Source organism: Penicillium angulare, assembly GCF_028827245.1.
Source record: "Penicillium angulare strain IBT 27051 chromosome Unknown utg000011l_segment0_segment0, whole genome shotgun sequence".
Classification (NCBI taxonomy): domain Eukaryota; kingdom Fungi; phylum Ascomycota; class Eurotiomycetes; order Eurotiales; family Aspergillaceae; genus Penicillium; species Penicillium angulare.
The window spans coordinates 656,478-670,860 of record NW_026623170.1 but is presented as its reverse complement, the minus strand read 5'-3'; the positions used below and the strand labels follow the sequence as shown (position 1 = coordinate 670,860).

General features: G+C 48.0%; 6 protein-coding genes across 6 annotated transcripts; 1 reads left to right on the top strand and 5 right to left on the bottom strand.

Moving 5' to 3' along the window:
* Positions 1-698: 698 nt before the first annotated feature.
* Positions 699-2,660, bottom strand: N7478_012411 (Auxin Efflux Carrier superfamily; the record flags this gene model as incomplete). Its single annotated transcript, XM_056928625.1, has 4 exons — positions 699-762; positions 823-2,060; positions 2,136-2,302; positions 2,396-2,660. The coding sequence occupies 4 exons, from the start codon at positions 2,658-2,660 to the stop codon at positions 699-701; spliced, it is 1,734 nt and encodes a 577-aa protein (XP_056773183.1).
* Positions 2,661-3,464: 804 nt separating this feature from the next.
* Positions 3,465-5,099, bottom strand: N7478_012410 (phosphatidylserine decarboxylase 1; the record flags this gene model as incomplete). Its single annotated transcript, XM_056928624.1, has 1 exon — positions 3,465-5,099. One exon carries the CDS (start codon positions 5,097-5,099, stop codon positions 3,465-3,467), a length of 1,635 nt encoding a protein of 544 aa, XP_056773182.1.
* A 1,579-nt stretch (positions 5,100-6,678) lies between these two features.
* Positions 6,679-8,343, top strand: N7478_012409 (uncharacterized protein; the record flags this gene model as incomplete). Its single annotated transcript, XM_056928623.1, has 1 exon — positions 6,679-8,343. The coding sequence occupies one exon, from the start codon at positions 6,679-6,681 to the stop codon at positions 8,341-8,343; it is 1,665 nt and encodes a 554-aa protein (XP_056773181.1).
* A 496-nt stretch (positions 8,344-8,839) lies between these two features.
* On the bottom strand, positions 8,840-10,387 carry N7478_012408 (uncharacterized protein; the record flags this gene model as incomplete). The annotated part of the gene is made up of 4 exons (XM_056928622.1): positions 8,840-9,007; positions 9,087-9,525; positions 9,581-9,855; positions 9,887-10,387. 4 exons carry the CDS (start codon positions 10,385-10,387, stop codon positions 8,840-8,842), a joined length of 1,383 nt encoding a protein of 460 aa, XP_056773180.1.
* A 679-nt stretch (positions 10,388-11,066) lies between these two features.
* On the bottom strand, positions 11,067-12,320 carry N7478_012407 (uncharacterized protein; the record flags this gene model as incomplete). The annotated part of the gene is made up of 4 exons (XM_056928621.1): positions 11,067-11,157; positions 11,232-11,789; positions 11,885-12,219; positions 12,285-12,320. 4 exons carry the CDS (start codon positions 12,318-12,320, stop codon positions 11,067-11,069), a joined length of 1,020 nt encoding a protein of 339 aa, XP_056773179.1.
* A 371-nt stretch (positions 12,321-12,691) lies between these two features.
* On the bottom strand, positions 12,692-13,391 carry N7478_012406 (40S ribosomal protein uS8; the record flags this gene model as incomplete). The annotated part of the gene is made up of 3 exons (XM_056928620.1): positions 12,692-12,881; positions 12,940-13,009; positions 13,259-13,391. 3 exons carry the CDS (start codon positions 13,389-13,391, stop codon positions 12,692-12,694), a joined length of 393 nt encoding a protein of 130 aa, XP_056773178.1.
* Positions 13,392-14,383: the final 992 nt, after the last annotated feature.

Here is a 14,383-nt window from a genome sequence, read left to right as displayed (position 1 = left end):
GAAATGATTGAACGATGTCTGGTAGAAATCAAGCTAATTGTACTGTGTGGAGCCCATCATGGCTGAAGAGAAGGACTTTGCCAAGGCTATCGTGGAGGAGGGATGGGGTTTGGGGCCTCATTTCTCTATAATATGGGATTGCTGGGGTTGAAGAATTATTGACTGATTGATCTCGATTGTAGCCACCGTTACGGTATACCCACACATTCTCCGATAGATACTGTCCATACCATACACTAGGCAATTGTCTCTACCACCCGGGTAATTCGAAAGAGCGGGAATATCATAATGACAACTTCAAGTTCAATGCTGAAGGATCATGTGCGTACGAATGTGTGCAAGAACATGGAGAAAGACGTGTAGGGGAGTAGGCAGTCAAGACTACGCAGATAGGAGTCTTTGGACTGGGTATCTTACATACACACTTATTACTTCGTGAACTCATAAACACATGGGATAAAGATAGACAGGATAGATAGAAGTACCTGACAATGACTTTTGCACATCTATGTAGGAGTTATATCAATAGCCGAAGCTGTAAAGATTTCACTAAGAATATGTTCAACGCCGACTCCCAATTATGCACCGCCCAAGCGAAAGAAAATATGTATCAGGCTGATAATCAACGACAAGGTAAAGGTAAGAGACTAAGTAGGTTCGTTTCGCATTATACAGATACAAGAATGAATGTGCATGAATTAGGCGGCCCATTCCAGGACTTCGAGTGCACACATGACGAGGATGAGAGTTGAAGGAAGAATCCTAAATAGGTTAGTTTTGTTGACATTTCACTTGTTAAAGAAAGGATGAAGAGTGACATACCAAACAACATAGCTCTGGAATAAAAGCTTAGACATAGCACCAACGTAGACATTATTGATCTGGCAAATCTGCGCAAGTTGCAATGCCGACGGTGCACCAGTAAGCAAGAAGCAGACAATGATAAAGATAGGATCATCCAGAATGCTTATCGGGACGAACTTAGCCATCAACGCCAACAGCGGCGCCATGATAAGCGTGGGTAGAAACATCCGTGCAAGCAAAGAGGCAATAATGAGCTTCTGCTCTGCCTTTGGATGCTCGATGTCAGCGAGCGCTTCCTCCGGCAGCGTGTTCCGGGCTAAATTAGCGCCTAGCACGACTAGGATCAGCGGAACAGCAACCTGGGCATTTTGTTCCACTGCTCGTGTTACAGAGTTGCGGATGAAGGTGCCGTCGTCGAAGAAGAGGTGCTGGAGTGCTGGGAACGAGGCGATGATGATGGCGACTAGCATGGCCCACAGGGGAGGGTTCATGAAGTCCCATGCTCCGCGGAAGAAGCGGCAGATCCACCGTGCGGTGCATGAGATGGTCTTTTGCGCCTTTGTAGGGAGACGGGCGTACAGTGCATCGCTTTTTTGGGAGAAGAAGCGGCGTAAGTGGGAGCTGCGTCGGCGGATAGATGCTTTGAAACGCTGAGCGTAGGTTTGTTTCGTCTGGTGGGTTTCTCGAGCTGTGGCTTCTACATCGGGGAATAGGAGAATGTTGCCGTCTGTGCTGGGTCGGGGGAGGAAGGGACCCATAGGTGGTGGTCCGATGACAGATGGTGGATCGTCAGAGTCGGGCTCCTCGTCGGAGTGTGTGGAGGAGACCTTGCTGTAGCTGTAAGCCCGACTTGATACCGGAGTTTGACCTCCGGATTCGAAATTTCCGCCGTCTGCATGGCCGTTGGATGCATGATGGTGATCTTCGGAGCTGCGGGTGCGCACCAGCGGCTCATCGGGGTCCGTTTGTATCGGGTTATCGGTATAGCGAGCTTGGCCCTGTTCAATCACGGTTTGGCCTGTCTCTTCGCGTTCCTCCTCCTCGAGGTACCGGTCCTTCGGCGCTAAGAGAACATGGTACCCCCAGCTCCACCGTACAAGTTGACCTAGCTGTTGGAAAATGAGGAGGTACAATATACCGCGGGCGGCGACTTCATCGTCATTATCGTTTGGGACGCGATGCCAATGGAGGCCTTTCAAGGTTGCTGAGAGTGAAATCACCAAGGAGATTGGGAGGGAATTAGAGTTGCCGAACACCTGTTTATTGGTCACAGTTCCGGGATCAGCACATGTGCAGGGAAGCTATCCAGATAAGGGAAGGTGATAGCGTACCGCCATCGCAGTCACAAAATTGGACTGGCGTCTCCTGAAACCACAGCATCGTGTGACAATAAATGCGCACGAGTAGGACACGGCAGTTTGAACAATGAAGATCACAGGGATGATCGCGAGATCGGTGAGTTTCTCCGCGGTCAATTGGGAGCCGAGCTTGATGAAGACTAGGATACGTTAGCGATATGATTACATGGTCGCAATCCATGGATGGGGTGATCGCGACGATCGCGATAAGGCAATGATAAGGGTGGACATACTCAGACAAGGAGTGAAGAGCATCACGTTCAGGTTCGCGACGAACTTTTGGGCTTCAGCGTCAAAGAGCCCTTGTCGGGCTACGAGGTAGCCTGGTAAAGAGACGCATACTACCTCCAAGACAGCTTCGAAGACGAGTAGGACGAGGTGGAAAAAGGAAGGGTGGCTAGCTTGGATTTGCATGTTGGCGCCTGCGATAAGGCTGGACCCAAAAGGGTCCTGGGCGAGGACATTGTTCAAGGAGCGAGGAGCTGTAAAAATGGCCATGAAGGCGATGTGGGGTGGGGGGGGAGAAGAGAAGAATAGAATTGTTCTCTATTTTTTTGGATCTCTTCCTGGGATTGGAAATGGGGAGGCGACAAAGGCAAGGAAAGGAAGGAGGAATAATGCCCAGCGCTGGAACGGGGCGAAGCTGTCAATCAAGATTCACCCTAGAACCTTGGTCTACGTAACCAAACTTGGCTTGCGATAGCCTACAAGGTTCTCGCGGTTCTTTTTCGTATTTATGATTTCATGATCGTCGTAAATCTTAAATGTATCTGGGGTTTATAATTTAATTTGCCCCTGGACATTTCATAGTATTATAGCCAAGAAATAACTCCTCAACTACGCGTACACTGATAAGATGTCGTGATGTCCTACTGCATGTACATCAATCCGGAGTAAGGAGCACGGAGAAACCCAGATTTTCAAGGTACAACAAGCCCAAGTGGAGCCGCCAATGATGTAAGGTTTTGTGCTTATCAGAGCAGCAAATCAAAGTGGATCGATCATGTTAGCACGTTTGTTGCATTTGATCTGCTTAATTTACTTAATTTAGTATAGAGCAGAGACATGAGTATAGAAAGATGATTGGAATTCGATTAAGATATACATCTCAATCACTATTTACGGGATTCCTTTTAAATAAAACAATAATAAACTAGGGATATATTACAAGAAAATACAAACACATAATCGGAGGGGCTGAAGACATCATCGCGAGGCGCATCATACGCATCATGCAGTGCAACACCCAAGACTTCCTCCACTCAAGGATGTCCCGGACCTGGATCTTTTTTTCTTCTTATCTCATGCATCCCCCACAAATCCCAGCTTCTCACCCATTTTAACTCGCTGGCCCTTTTCTATACTCCAGTTCCAGCCATCACCTTCCTTCTCCTCGGGCCAGCCTGCATCCGGAGATGGTCGACTGCTGAGCGGTGCTTCAAATACTAAGACAACGGTGCTACCAAGTTGAAATCCACCCATCTCTTCTCCGCGCTGCAGCGGGTGCCCACCGAGTGTACGACTAGCGTGACGATAGGTAGCCTCGACGAAACCGGGATCTTTTTCTCCGCGCTTGGCGGCCACCGCGGCGGCCAAGTCGGCAGCTGTGTCAGTCAACAGACTGTTGGTGCGTAGCTCCGAGTCGAAGTTGATTTTGATTGAGCCCACGTTGGTTGCACCCACAGGTGTGTAACTGAAGAATCCCCATCGCCAACGACCAAGTAATGCAACACGTTCATTAAGAGTAAATAGACCGGGTAGGTGACGTTGTAAGTAGGGAGAGACGGAGTACAACTCGCCCGCGAAGTGGCGACGACTTTCGACAACCCAGGCGGTGGGGGAATGGAAGCGGTGGTAATCGCCAGGTGCCAAGTAGATCACACAATAGAAAAGAGCGTGGTTGGCGGCCTTCTTGGGTGCGTACCACTCTGTACCATCTCCTCGCGCAAGTTCCTCTTGTACTTGGATTTCCGATGTCGCTTTGGAGGCGGTGGATGCATCAATCGAGGCTCGTCGCTTGGCTGGTTCATCTGCGGCACCTGAAAGTAAGCCGGGGACAGTGTAAGAGATTCCGTTCATAGACGCGAACTCCTCATCGGACTTCATGTTTTCCACGTCTTTTTGGGTCGGTTCGCCGTTGGTATCGGAAAGTCGATTGCTGTGATCGGCGTTGGCAGGTGTGGCAGTTCCCAACAAAGCATCCAAGCTGTATGTCATGCCCTTGACTTGTTCCACCTCTCCCCGCTCAATCATTCCAAACTGCAAGACGCGACCGTCGGAAGGCGAGAGAAGAGCGCGAGGATCCGGATCAAGAGGACGAACACCCGGTTTCAACTTGCGATAAAAGAAAGCTGCCAGGTTCGGGTAAACATGCAAGTCTGGCTCTGCCACTTCGCTAAGGTTCACGCCAAAGACCCACGAATAGAGCTTGAACCCCGGTACACGGAAATAATATGGCAGTTCGATCTCGTTGAAACGGCCCCATAACCTCGACATGGCTTTCAGGGGCAAGGTCGACATGATCTGGACCTGCCAGGATCCTGTCGGCACAACTCGTGGTCGACGAGGTGGTCGAGCTCCATTCTCCCAGACTTCTCCGGAGTCGTCTCCATCTCCACGATCACGATCCGCCCGATGCGACTTGTAAAAGTGTAACACCCCCAACAACCCTATTCCGAGTCCCACGGGAATAGGATACCATTCCACCTTAGTGTTTCGTAGGGCAAATCGTAGTCGAGACCCAAAGCCCGATTTTTGGTGTTCTGAATTATGATCTTTTTGATATTGACGCCAGCCTTTCGAGGAAAATTGACGGACGCTGGCCTTGTTGCGGGCCACGGCCCGAAAAGACAGGACCTCCATCGACGCAGCGGCCCCAGTGACAGGAGCAGTTGAGAAGCGGAGGGGAAAAGAGTGATGAAGAAGGCGCCCGGCCATACTGGGAAATCAATCCATTGAGATCAGCGCTCAGGCTGTGCAAAGGGTTTTCTCCGAGGCTTTTTCGTTAGGGCGGAACGTGATTTGTCCCCTTTTTTGCGCGGATTTTGCACGCGACATGAACCTCACCGCCTTAGGCACGTGGATTTAGTTCCCTTGGCCCTTTCAATGTTTTGTATCAGTTTCATTGATGTTAGCTTTTTTCTATTGTTCAGAAAGCTCTAAGGATTCCACTTTTTTTTGGGGGTTTCTCTTCTGTTTGAATCACAATGGCTTTGTTCAAGAGTTGACCAACTACTGACTTAACTTAATCCTCTATGGGGGGCTATAGCGGTCATAGAGGGAAACCCATTTTGGCCTATTTCAGGCCGGCAGAAAACCGCAATACCCGTAATATAGTAACATCCCTATAGCCCCCGTATATCACGAAGTTAACATTTGAAGCTTCAAGCCTACAAATTATTTTAATATATATCTTTAGGATATAATCCCTTTTGCTTTTAAACCCACTATCTTAGTAAGAAATAAAGTATTTTCAAAAGATGATTCTCTATTTATCTTCCTACTGGTTTCACTTGTCTTTCTAATCCTCTTTCTACTTGCCTTATCACTTGGTTTTCTATCGGTGTGGAGCTTACAGTACAGATAGCGGTGTAAGAGGCGGTAAAGGTTATATATGGCCAAGGGGGTTTCTCCCGCTGGCAGCTATGCTCCCCTATAGGCTATATACTGTATAGTGCCGTCAAAGCTTGGACTTCCCGCTCTTATCGGCTATCAGCCCGTCTCGGCCAGATCTCCAACATCACATCATTCAACTCAGGCACGCGGTCTCTTTCTATGACCTTCATGGATTGAAGTGTCACCAACTTCTGTAAATGAACTGTTCTTGAAAATTCTACTCTTCCAATTGCTTATACACCAACGAACCATTCGACCACCTACATTTATTAACACCTTTTAGCCAGATGTCCAATATCATTATCAACATTTAAGTCCCTGGGGCGCGCTGTGTTCTTACATCACTGTTGAAGCATCTGAGAACTGCAGGCTCTGCTCACTTTCAAATTACTTTCTTGGAAGTCTGTTCTTACCGCCTTGTTCAGATTTGCAACATCTGTGATCACATGTTCAGAAATTATTTGCCATAACCAATTTGATTGAGCTCTCACATCTCTTTCACCAACATCTTCTCGACACCAACTCCATCCTTGTCGTTCTGATTCCAACCATGTCTTCAAGCAAGTCTGGAGAGAATGGGGATGCAGGCCCTGTGCCAAATAAAATGATAAAAATCCATATCCTGTGTCCCTCTCTCTCTCCCACGAGCCGCTACACGATACCCTTCGTTTTCCTTGATGATACAGTTGGGAGTCTCAGATCACGCATTCAAACAGCTATCCCAACGCATCCATTACCTGCAGAACAGAGATTGATTTTCCGGGGTAGGAACTTCAATTTGACAGCTGACTCCTCAACCCTTGCACAAGTACTCGCCCCCCTCGATGTAAGTACAGTTATTTATTCCTATATCCATCCCATCCCATCTGATCTAAATCGAACATAGGGAGATGAGTACACGATGCATCTCATCCTACCTCCATCCGCTGCACCTGTGGCTACATCTGCACCTGCTGTGGCAGACTGGACTGACCCTTTATCTCGTCCTTTTGGAAATCCAAATAACATGGCCGAGCAAGCTCACTCCACCGGTCAAACTCACAGTCAGACGAATGAACTTCCTCGTGGACAGGGACTTTTTGGTCCCGTCCCTAATTCAAACTTGGATTCGGCAATTGGCAGCGGGGAAGGCTCTCGGATGACATCTGCCCCCCGAGAAGGACTTTTCGGCAGTACTAGCTCATTCGGTGCGCCGCCTGAAGGCGCACGGCCATCTCCTTTCTCTGGTAGAGCGGGCACCTTCTTTCGTGGCAATTCACCAACACCGACAGTTGTCAACACGACCCCAGACACTTTCCAAAACTTTGGCCCTGTACACTCTTTCACGAACCGGTTTAGCAACCTTCGTTCAGAATCCAGCTCGTCAACTTCGACGGGGCTCAATGCGGGGACCACAGACGGTTCTCGTATTCACTCCTGTAGACCGTGTCAAACTGGCTCAGAAACTCCCTTAGGATCTTCGACAGGTGATATGGACCACCAGCTTCAAATCTTTCGTCTACAGGTTGAAGAGGTCCACCAGCAGATGGATAGACATTTTATCCCGTCGGCTGAGACTCTAGCTAATCTACGCCTACTTCAATCCGAAATCATTCACGACGCCCGACGCAACCCTCCGTCTGTGAGTCCGGTAGTCTTGAACAGGGAGCTTGAATTTCTGGATGGACGCATCTCTCTCCTTTTTGAACGCCATGAGAACTGGTCACGCGGCATTCTGTCTCTGTCTACTTCCTTGAATGGTCAATCAAATATTACGAGCGAATTCCCTCGCGTGTATCTTGCCAGATCGCCGGAAGGAAACCAGAGTCTTGTGGTATCGCTAGGGACTACAGCGCCAGCTTTGAGCGTGGGTCATTCCGCACTTCCGCCGTTGGATCCTACCCGTACCGTACCCTTCACTGGGCCAAATGTTGCGCCCGGAGGAGGAGGAGAAGCCCGACCAAATGAAGCTCACGTTCAAAACGTCGTGCACCAAGCAGTCATCAATCAACAGCGTCGTCAGAATGAGGCAGCAAACGGTGGTGCCGGGGGACATATTCGTCGCATCTGGCTATTCGTCCGCCTTTATTTCTTCATTTACATGATCAGTGAATCTGGCACCTGGACTCGCATTATCTTTGTTACTGCCGCGGTCCTCATCTCTCTTTTGTCGGACTCTGAGCTCCCCCACCAGGCGCTTAGGTTGCTGGTCAATCCAATGCAACGCCATCTTGAACGACTTGCGGTTGTTGATGAGCCTACTGAGCAGCCTCGTCCTCGGGCCGTCATAGGCGATGTTATGGACTACATTTGGCGTGCTGAGCGCTCAATAGTTCTTCTTCTTGCCAGCTTGGTTCCAGGAATTGGCGAACGTCAAGTCCAAGCTCGCAGTACTGCTGAGGCCGAAGCTGAGCAGCGGCGGGTAGAAGAAGAGCGTCGGCAGTCGGATGAGCAGAATGTTCAGCAGTCAGAGGGCCAAAATGCACCCGGAGGTCAACAGGAGCAGGAGCAGGGTCAGGTCCAGGAGCAATCTCATGCTCGACCTCAGGTGGCCGCTGAAAACCAACCTCGAGCTACTCTGCCTTAGAGTTATCGAATGCCCAATTATGTCATGGCACTTTTCTTTCAACGAAAATCGACGAATGTTGCATCAATCTTTGAAGTTTAGCACTGTGTTCTCCATAATCAGCGTTTCATGTGAGATATCATAGTATCATCAATATGATTCATTTTCAAACTTGAACAACCTTTCTAATTGGAAGATAAAAGAGGGTTAAGTATTTGTTTTTTGGTTCGTCTTTCTACTCGTCCTTCTACTCGTCTTTCTAGTCGTTCTTTCATCTATATAGCGCTTCCAGTGCAGATAGTGGTGTACTAAGCGGTAGTGTTATATAGGGCCAAAGAGGCTTTTTCCAGCTGGCCGCTATAGTCCCCCGTACATATTACTACAATATTTGCAATGCTCAAGGACTCTAGATAATTTTCAAATTCATAACATGACTGTAGATACTTTTGTTCACCATCTACACATATTTCCCTCATTAATAGTCGAAAGGGCCACGGTATTTTTCACAGCAACACATCTAAACCGTCTTCTTGAGTCTCCGATCAACCTTGATACGCACCAAACCGGCCAAAACAGTCGCCACCGTCGCCATAGATCCAGCATAGAAAATAGCAGGTCGATAAGCACCCGCACCACTCGACTCTCCTCCGGAGGCATTGAGAATATAACCGGCAATAGGAGCACCCTAAAAACACTGTTAATAACCAAATCATGATATCCCACTCAATATCCTCAAGCAATTTGAAGTAAGTGCATAAACTCACCATTAGATACCCTCCAAGCCACCCACTAACAATCATCCCAACAGCAACAGATACCCGCGCAGAACCAAAGACATTCCCCACAACAGTAGGCATGGTAGAGAAGAATCCGCCATTAGCAGATCCATTAATAATCACAAATGCAACCAAAGGTCCAATGGAGTTAGAAATAGGCCACAGTACAAACAGACTCAACGCACTAAGTAGCAGCGAGAGGAAGAGAGTGTTTAGCGAGCCGAGCTTATCACACGCGAATCCGCATGATAGACGCCCGATTGCGGAGGAGAAGTTCCAGGCTGCTACTAGACCTGCTCCGGCGCTGGAGGAGAGTCCAAGTGAGTTTGTGTAGAGGGGGAGGAAGAAGGCCGGAACGAAAAGAGGGAATGTTCCAATTGCACCTGTTAGCCAGAGGAGTGTGAAGCGGACATCACGGAAGAGGCTCCTAGGACTTGTTAGCTTATCTGTTGCAGTGGCGGTAGGTTGTAGATGGAACGTACCATTCTAGCATCTTTGTTGGTCGAACTGGTACTCGTTCCTTGATTAGGAATGCGGCTGGTAGCCCTGTTGCGATAATCAGGAATCCCATGATTCGGAAAGTCCATGCAATTCCCACGCTCTCTAATAGCGAATTCAGAATGAAACTTATCACTGTTCCACCAAGACCACCCCCTGCATAGACGATTCCATTCGCAATACCCCGCTTAGTCTTGAAGTATTGTGCCGGCGTAACAGAAACAACCTGAGCAACCATCAATATCAACACAACACAACACTGCACATGTGATATACAACAATAAACATACCATAAAACACAAACTCGTACCAAGACCCCCAACAAACCCAAAAGTCATAAACAAACCCGCAACACTATGTGTCGCAAACCCAGAAAGAATGTTCCCCAACCCAAGTAAAAAAATACCCAGCAGCGCCGTAGGCCGCGGCCCAATCTTCCGAATAATAGTCGCATTCGGCACAGCAAGTAAAGAAATACAAGCTGGACATAAAGAACCCACAAACGCAAGTGTAGAAGACGAGTAGCCCATTTTATCAACGAGAGCAGCTTGCATAACACCCCAAGTATAGGATGATCCGACAAACCACCAAGTCACGACTGCGCAGGCGAAAATAACGACCCATCCGTATCCGCCATCGGGGACTTGGGAGTCAGCAATGAGAGACTGCTGCATAATCTCATCTTGAGTGGCGTCCACAGCGTTGGGAACGTTTCGTTGCCGTTCGCCTTGTGGATCTAGATTTGGGAGCTCAATTGCTGTGCTAGGTTGTGTTTGAGTGATTGTTGCCATTTTGTGGTCTCCCTACCTACTCTGGGTAGTGTTTTTGATTGAGTAGAGGAATATTTTTCAATCCAGGGTGTCCGGTTTTGAGCGAAGTTCGTGGTTTTAGTTGTAGCTAATGAGTCAATTTGCCATAAGCTGATGATTTAATCAAGTTCGTTAAATGCCGATTCCGGTGCTGCTGCGCTTGGGCCAGCGTATTATACTGGGTCGCTTTGATTCAGGACCAATAGTTTCTTTTTTCTCAAGTGAACCTGCCGCGAGATTGATTTAAAATTAGCGTATCAGCGATGAGTTTTTTTCGAGCTGTTTAACTTTTTTCTCTCTCTTCCTGAATACTATGACATGATGGGTCGAATTGATAGACCCACATAGCGGGTATCCTCGGAGATGTCATTGAAAGGCGCGAGATGGGTCCCGCGATCGCTGGGAGTTTGTAATAGTAATAGAAAATTCAGCAGTGGTGTTTACAAGGGGAAATTCGTTTAATGTGCCTAGATATCTCTGATAGATTGGAAATTTCCATTGGACCTTTGTCATGAATAGCATTTCATCATGATACTCATGAAAATAACGAAATGGGGCTTGTGAAAACCCAATGCAAGACAAACTTGCATATATATAACTCTATATGCAAAACAAAAGCCAAAGCCAAAAGAACCAAGTACGGAATGATAACAAAATAAGCTTAAAGCTTAGTTCCGAGTGAAGCGCCAGTAGGTGGCTCCGACGGTGGTGCCATAGGTCCAGTATCGAACGACTCCTCTCCATTGAAATGCCTAAACAACATCGAAATTAGTACCAACCAAACAATGCACCCCATCAGTCATAAAAAAGAGAATGTCAAACTTACCATCCACGCTCAGCCCCTCCACTCAAAAAACTAGAATCCCCATTCTTCAAACAATCCCACCCACCCCCAACTCCATCCCCAATCCACATAGGGACACCCTCCGCTCTCAAAAGCTTCGTCTCCTCAGCCAACACACCCCCCGACTCAACAATATCCTTTTTAGTCCCCCGTCGCCGAAACGTACTCATGCTAGCCGTGAATACAAAAAAGTCTTCCTCGGACGAATCATCGGGCATTTTACCAGTTAATACTCGGCCCATTGCAATAAGTGATGCGGCATGGGCGCAGATTAGGACTGATTTGCTTGTTCGGTGCTCGGGTGGGATTTCAGCTTCTAGAGCTGTTATCTCGGCGTCTACGTCGGTGATTATACCGGCTAGGGCTGTTGCGACGCGGTTATGGAGTTCTAGGATTGTTTCTCCGCGGCGGGATGGGTGGAGGATGGGGGTATAGGTTCTTTGGGTGGATGAAGGGACGAGGGAGGGGAAGTGCTGGTGCATTTCTTCGACGGTTGGGTGGGGTGGGTGTTTGAAGAATGTTGTTGGGCCGAACCATTCTCTATTACATACATCGTTGTTAGTATTCTTTGAGATTGGGTTTTTTGGGGTGTGTTTTGTATTGATGGTGTGGAGGGGGTGTGGAGCGAGACTAACCCGAGACCATTCTCTATGCGCACATCATAGTTTGAAGCTGGGTCTATATGCCCCTTCTCAGTATGATTGGACTGGTCATCTAAACCAATTGAAGCATGATTCTTCTTCAATTCCTCCACAGATGGCTGAATCGTCTGCAAGCACCGATAGAACGGGCTAGAGTACACCCGAAAAGGCTTCGGATGAAACCCCGCACTATTGATATGTCTCCCAAGTTCGTGCGACTGACGTATGCCGTACGATGTCAGCGCCGGGTCCGCCGGATTTCCTGTTGGCGTTGGGAACTGCGATTTGTAGGTGCCGGTTCGGAGATCGATTGTCCAATTGAGACGGTGCTGGGGGTAATTAGTTCACTTAATCGGTGGCTTCAAGGAATAAAAAATCTATAAAGAATACGTACCCCATGGCGAGTGAGATAGATCGTATCCAGAGGCATGATGAGCACAGCGAGATATGTCAGTTATCAATTGCTTGCGGGGAAGATTGTATATCAGGGGCAGAAAGGGGGCGGTGAATATGGGCCTCGGTCCGAAACATTTGATCAGAGATGTTGCATAAATACTACAGATGAAACGCGAGATTTATATCAAGCTGGTCGATCTTATATAATCTTTCTACAGTGACACAATATATCTTTATAGACCAGAAGCACCTGGCATTTGAATATGAACCATTGTACTCTGCAAGCCATCACAGACGGGGTATTATCCGCTACTAGATTACATTCCCAGGGTCCAGCCCAAGTATCATGCGAGTCCAGTCAAAAGAATAACTTTTCTTTTTATTTCGTTTCTAAAACGACTCCATCTAGTAGAAGAAACCGAGGAGCTTACCGGCAACGTGCTTGCGGCGAGCCTCCTCGTGGTCCATAATACCAGCGGAGGTGGTCAGGACGACGTAACCGAACTGACGAGAAGGAAGGAGCTGGGTAGCCCACTTCTCGAGGTCACGGAGCTGGACGGGGTAGCGGGGGTTGATAACACCACACTTGTTGAGACTGAAGGGGATTGTTAGTATTGAGATTGATTAAAGAGGTATCTTCGAGTGAAACTTACCGGCCGTTCAGCTGGATGACAATCTTGCCGGAGCGGTGGTCATCGACCTCCTCGAACTCGCCAATGTAGCCTGAAAGAAAAGATATCAGTATGTTGCAAAGATTTAAAAGTCGCCAAAAACAGAAATAGCGCCTGGAAACATGTAAGATCCTCGCAGTATAATCTATCGGACACTTAAAAGGCAAACGTCGTGGGTTATTTGAAACAATCCGCCTAGTTATCAGCCCGACCACCACCCCAAAACTACCACACACACACAAACACAGAAGACAAAAGACAAGAAAAAGAAAAGCAAAAAAAAAGTCTTCTCCCGACGTACCGTGCTTCTGCATAACAGTGAGGAACTTGACGATGACTTTGGAGGAAGGACGGATGAGAACCTGGCGCTTGCCAGCCTTCTCGGCGTTGTTCATGGCGTTAAGCGCATCGTTGAGGACGGAAGTCTTGACCATTTTGGCGGTAGGGAATCGAGATTCTCAAATCGGTTATGAAGGGATAAGAGGTATCTACTTAAACCGAAGAACCGGTAAAGTCAGCCATCAACTAGTCCTCGAGCGTAAAGAGTGCCCCTTCCTATAAAAGGAGTTCTTCAGCCCGTGCCGGATGGGAGATGCGTATCATTCTGCACGACCTCCTGAAACGCGGTGCCCAAGATTGAAATTGAAATTCACATCAGAATTTTTCAAATTATCGAGTTGAGTCGTGAGACAGGTGCAGACAGAATGATTGCTCTCCCAGACTAGCTGTAAGGCTGGTGAGAAACGAGGGCGATGAGGGCGTACATACCTCGAATTGACTGATCCGTCGGTTGGTTGGCGTGTCGGGAGTGAAAAGTTCGACGGGTGAAGTTTGGGTTCTGCTGACTGTGCGGGTCCTAGGGTTAGGATCCACGGTAGCCCTTATCGGACCTTTGCTGACCAGGTCACGTGATGATAGATTATGTCGCTTCCATGCTTTCCTAAACTGGTTAGCCGATGCCTTGGGATTTAGGTGTGAGCTATCAGCTCCAGTTGACTAGATGATTATGGTTACGGATGATTGTGATAACCAGGGCAAAACAGAAGAGTGCGATGATTCGTGAGCAAAAGGCACATGGCTCAGACAATATTTACATTCAACTCCTACAAAGCTCTAGGAATGCTTTGGTCATAAGAATCTAAAGTCCCCAGAGGTCTATCTCGATCCAAGGTACTTAATGGCCCAGACTCTCTACGCCTCTCCGGGCACGCATTCGGCAGCATTCAATCCTAGCATTCATCATCAGGCCAATTGATATGTTTATACAGATTTGACAGATATAGTCCAGTGCAACAGCATGGGCATGGGAATGGGCGTCAGGGAGGAAGGTCGGAGCATACGAGGAGGTAATAGTAGGTAAAGTGGAACAGCTTTTGATGGAACAATTCTTTTCTCAGGGTGGGAAGGTATGGGTTCAGGGTTACAT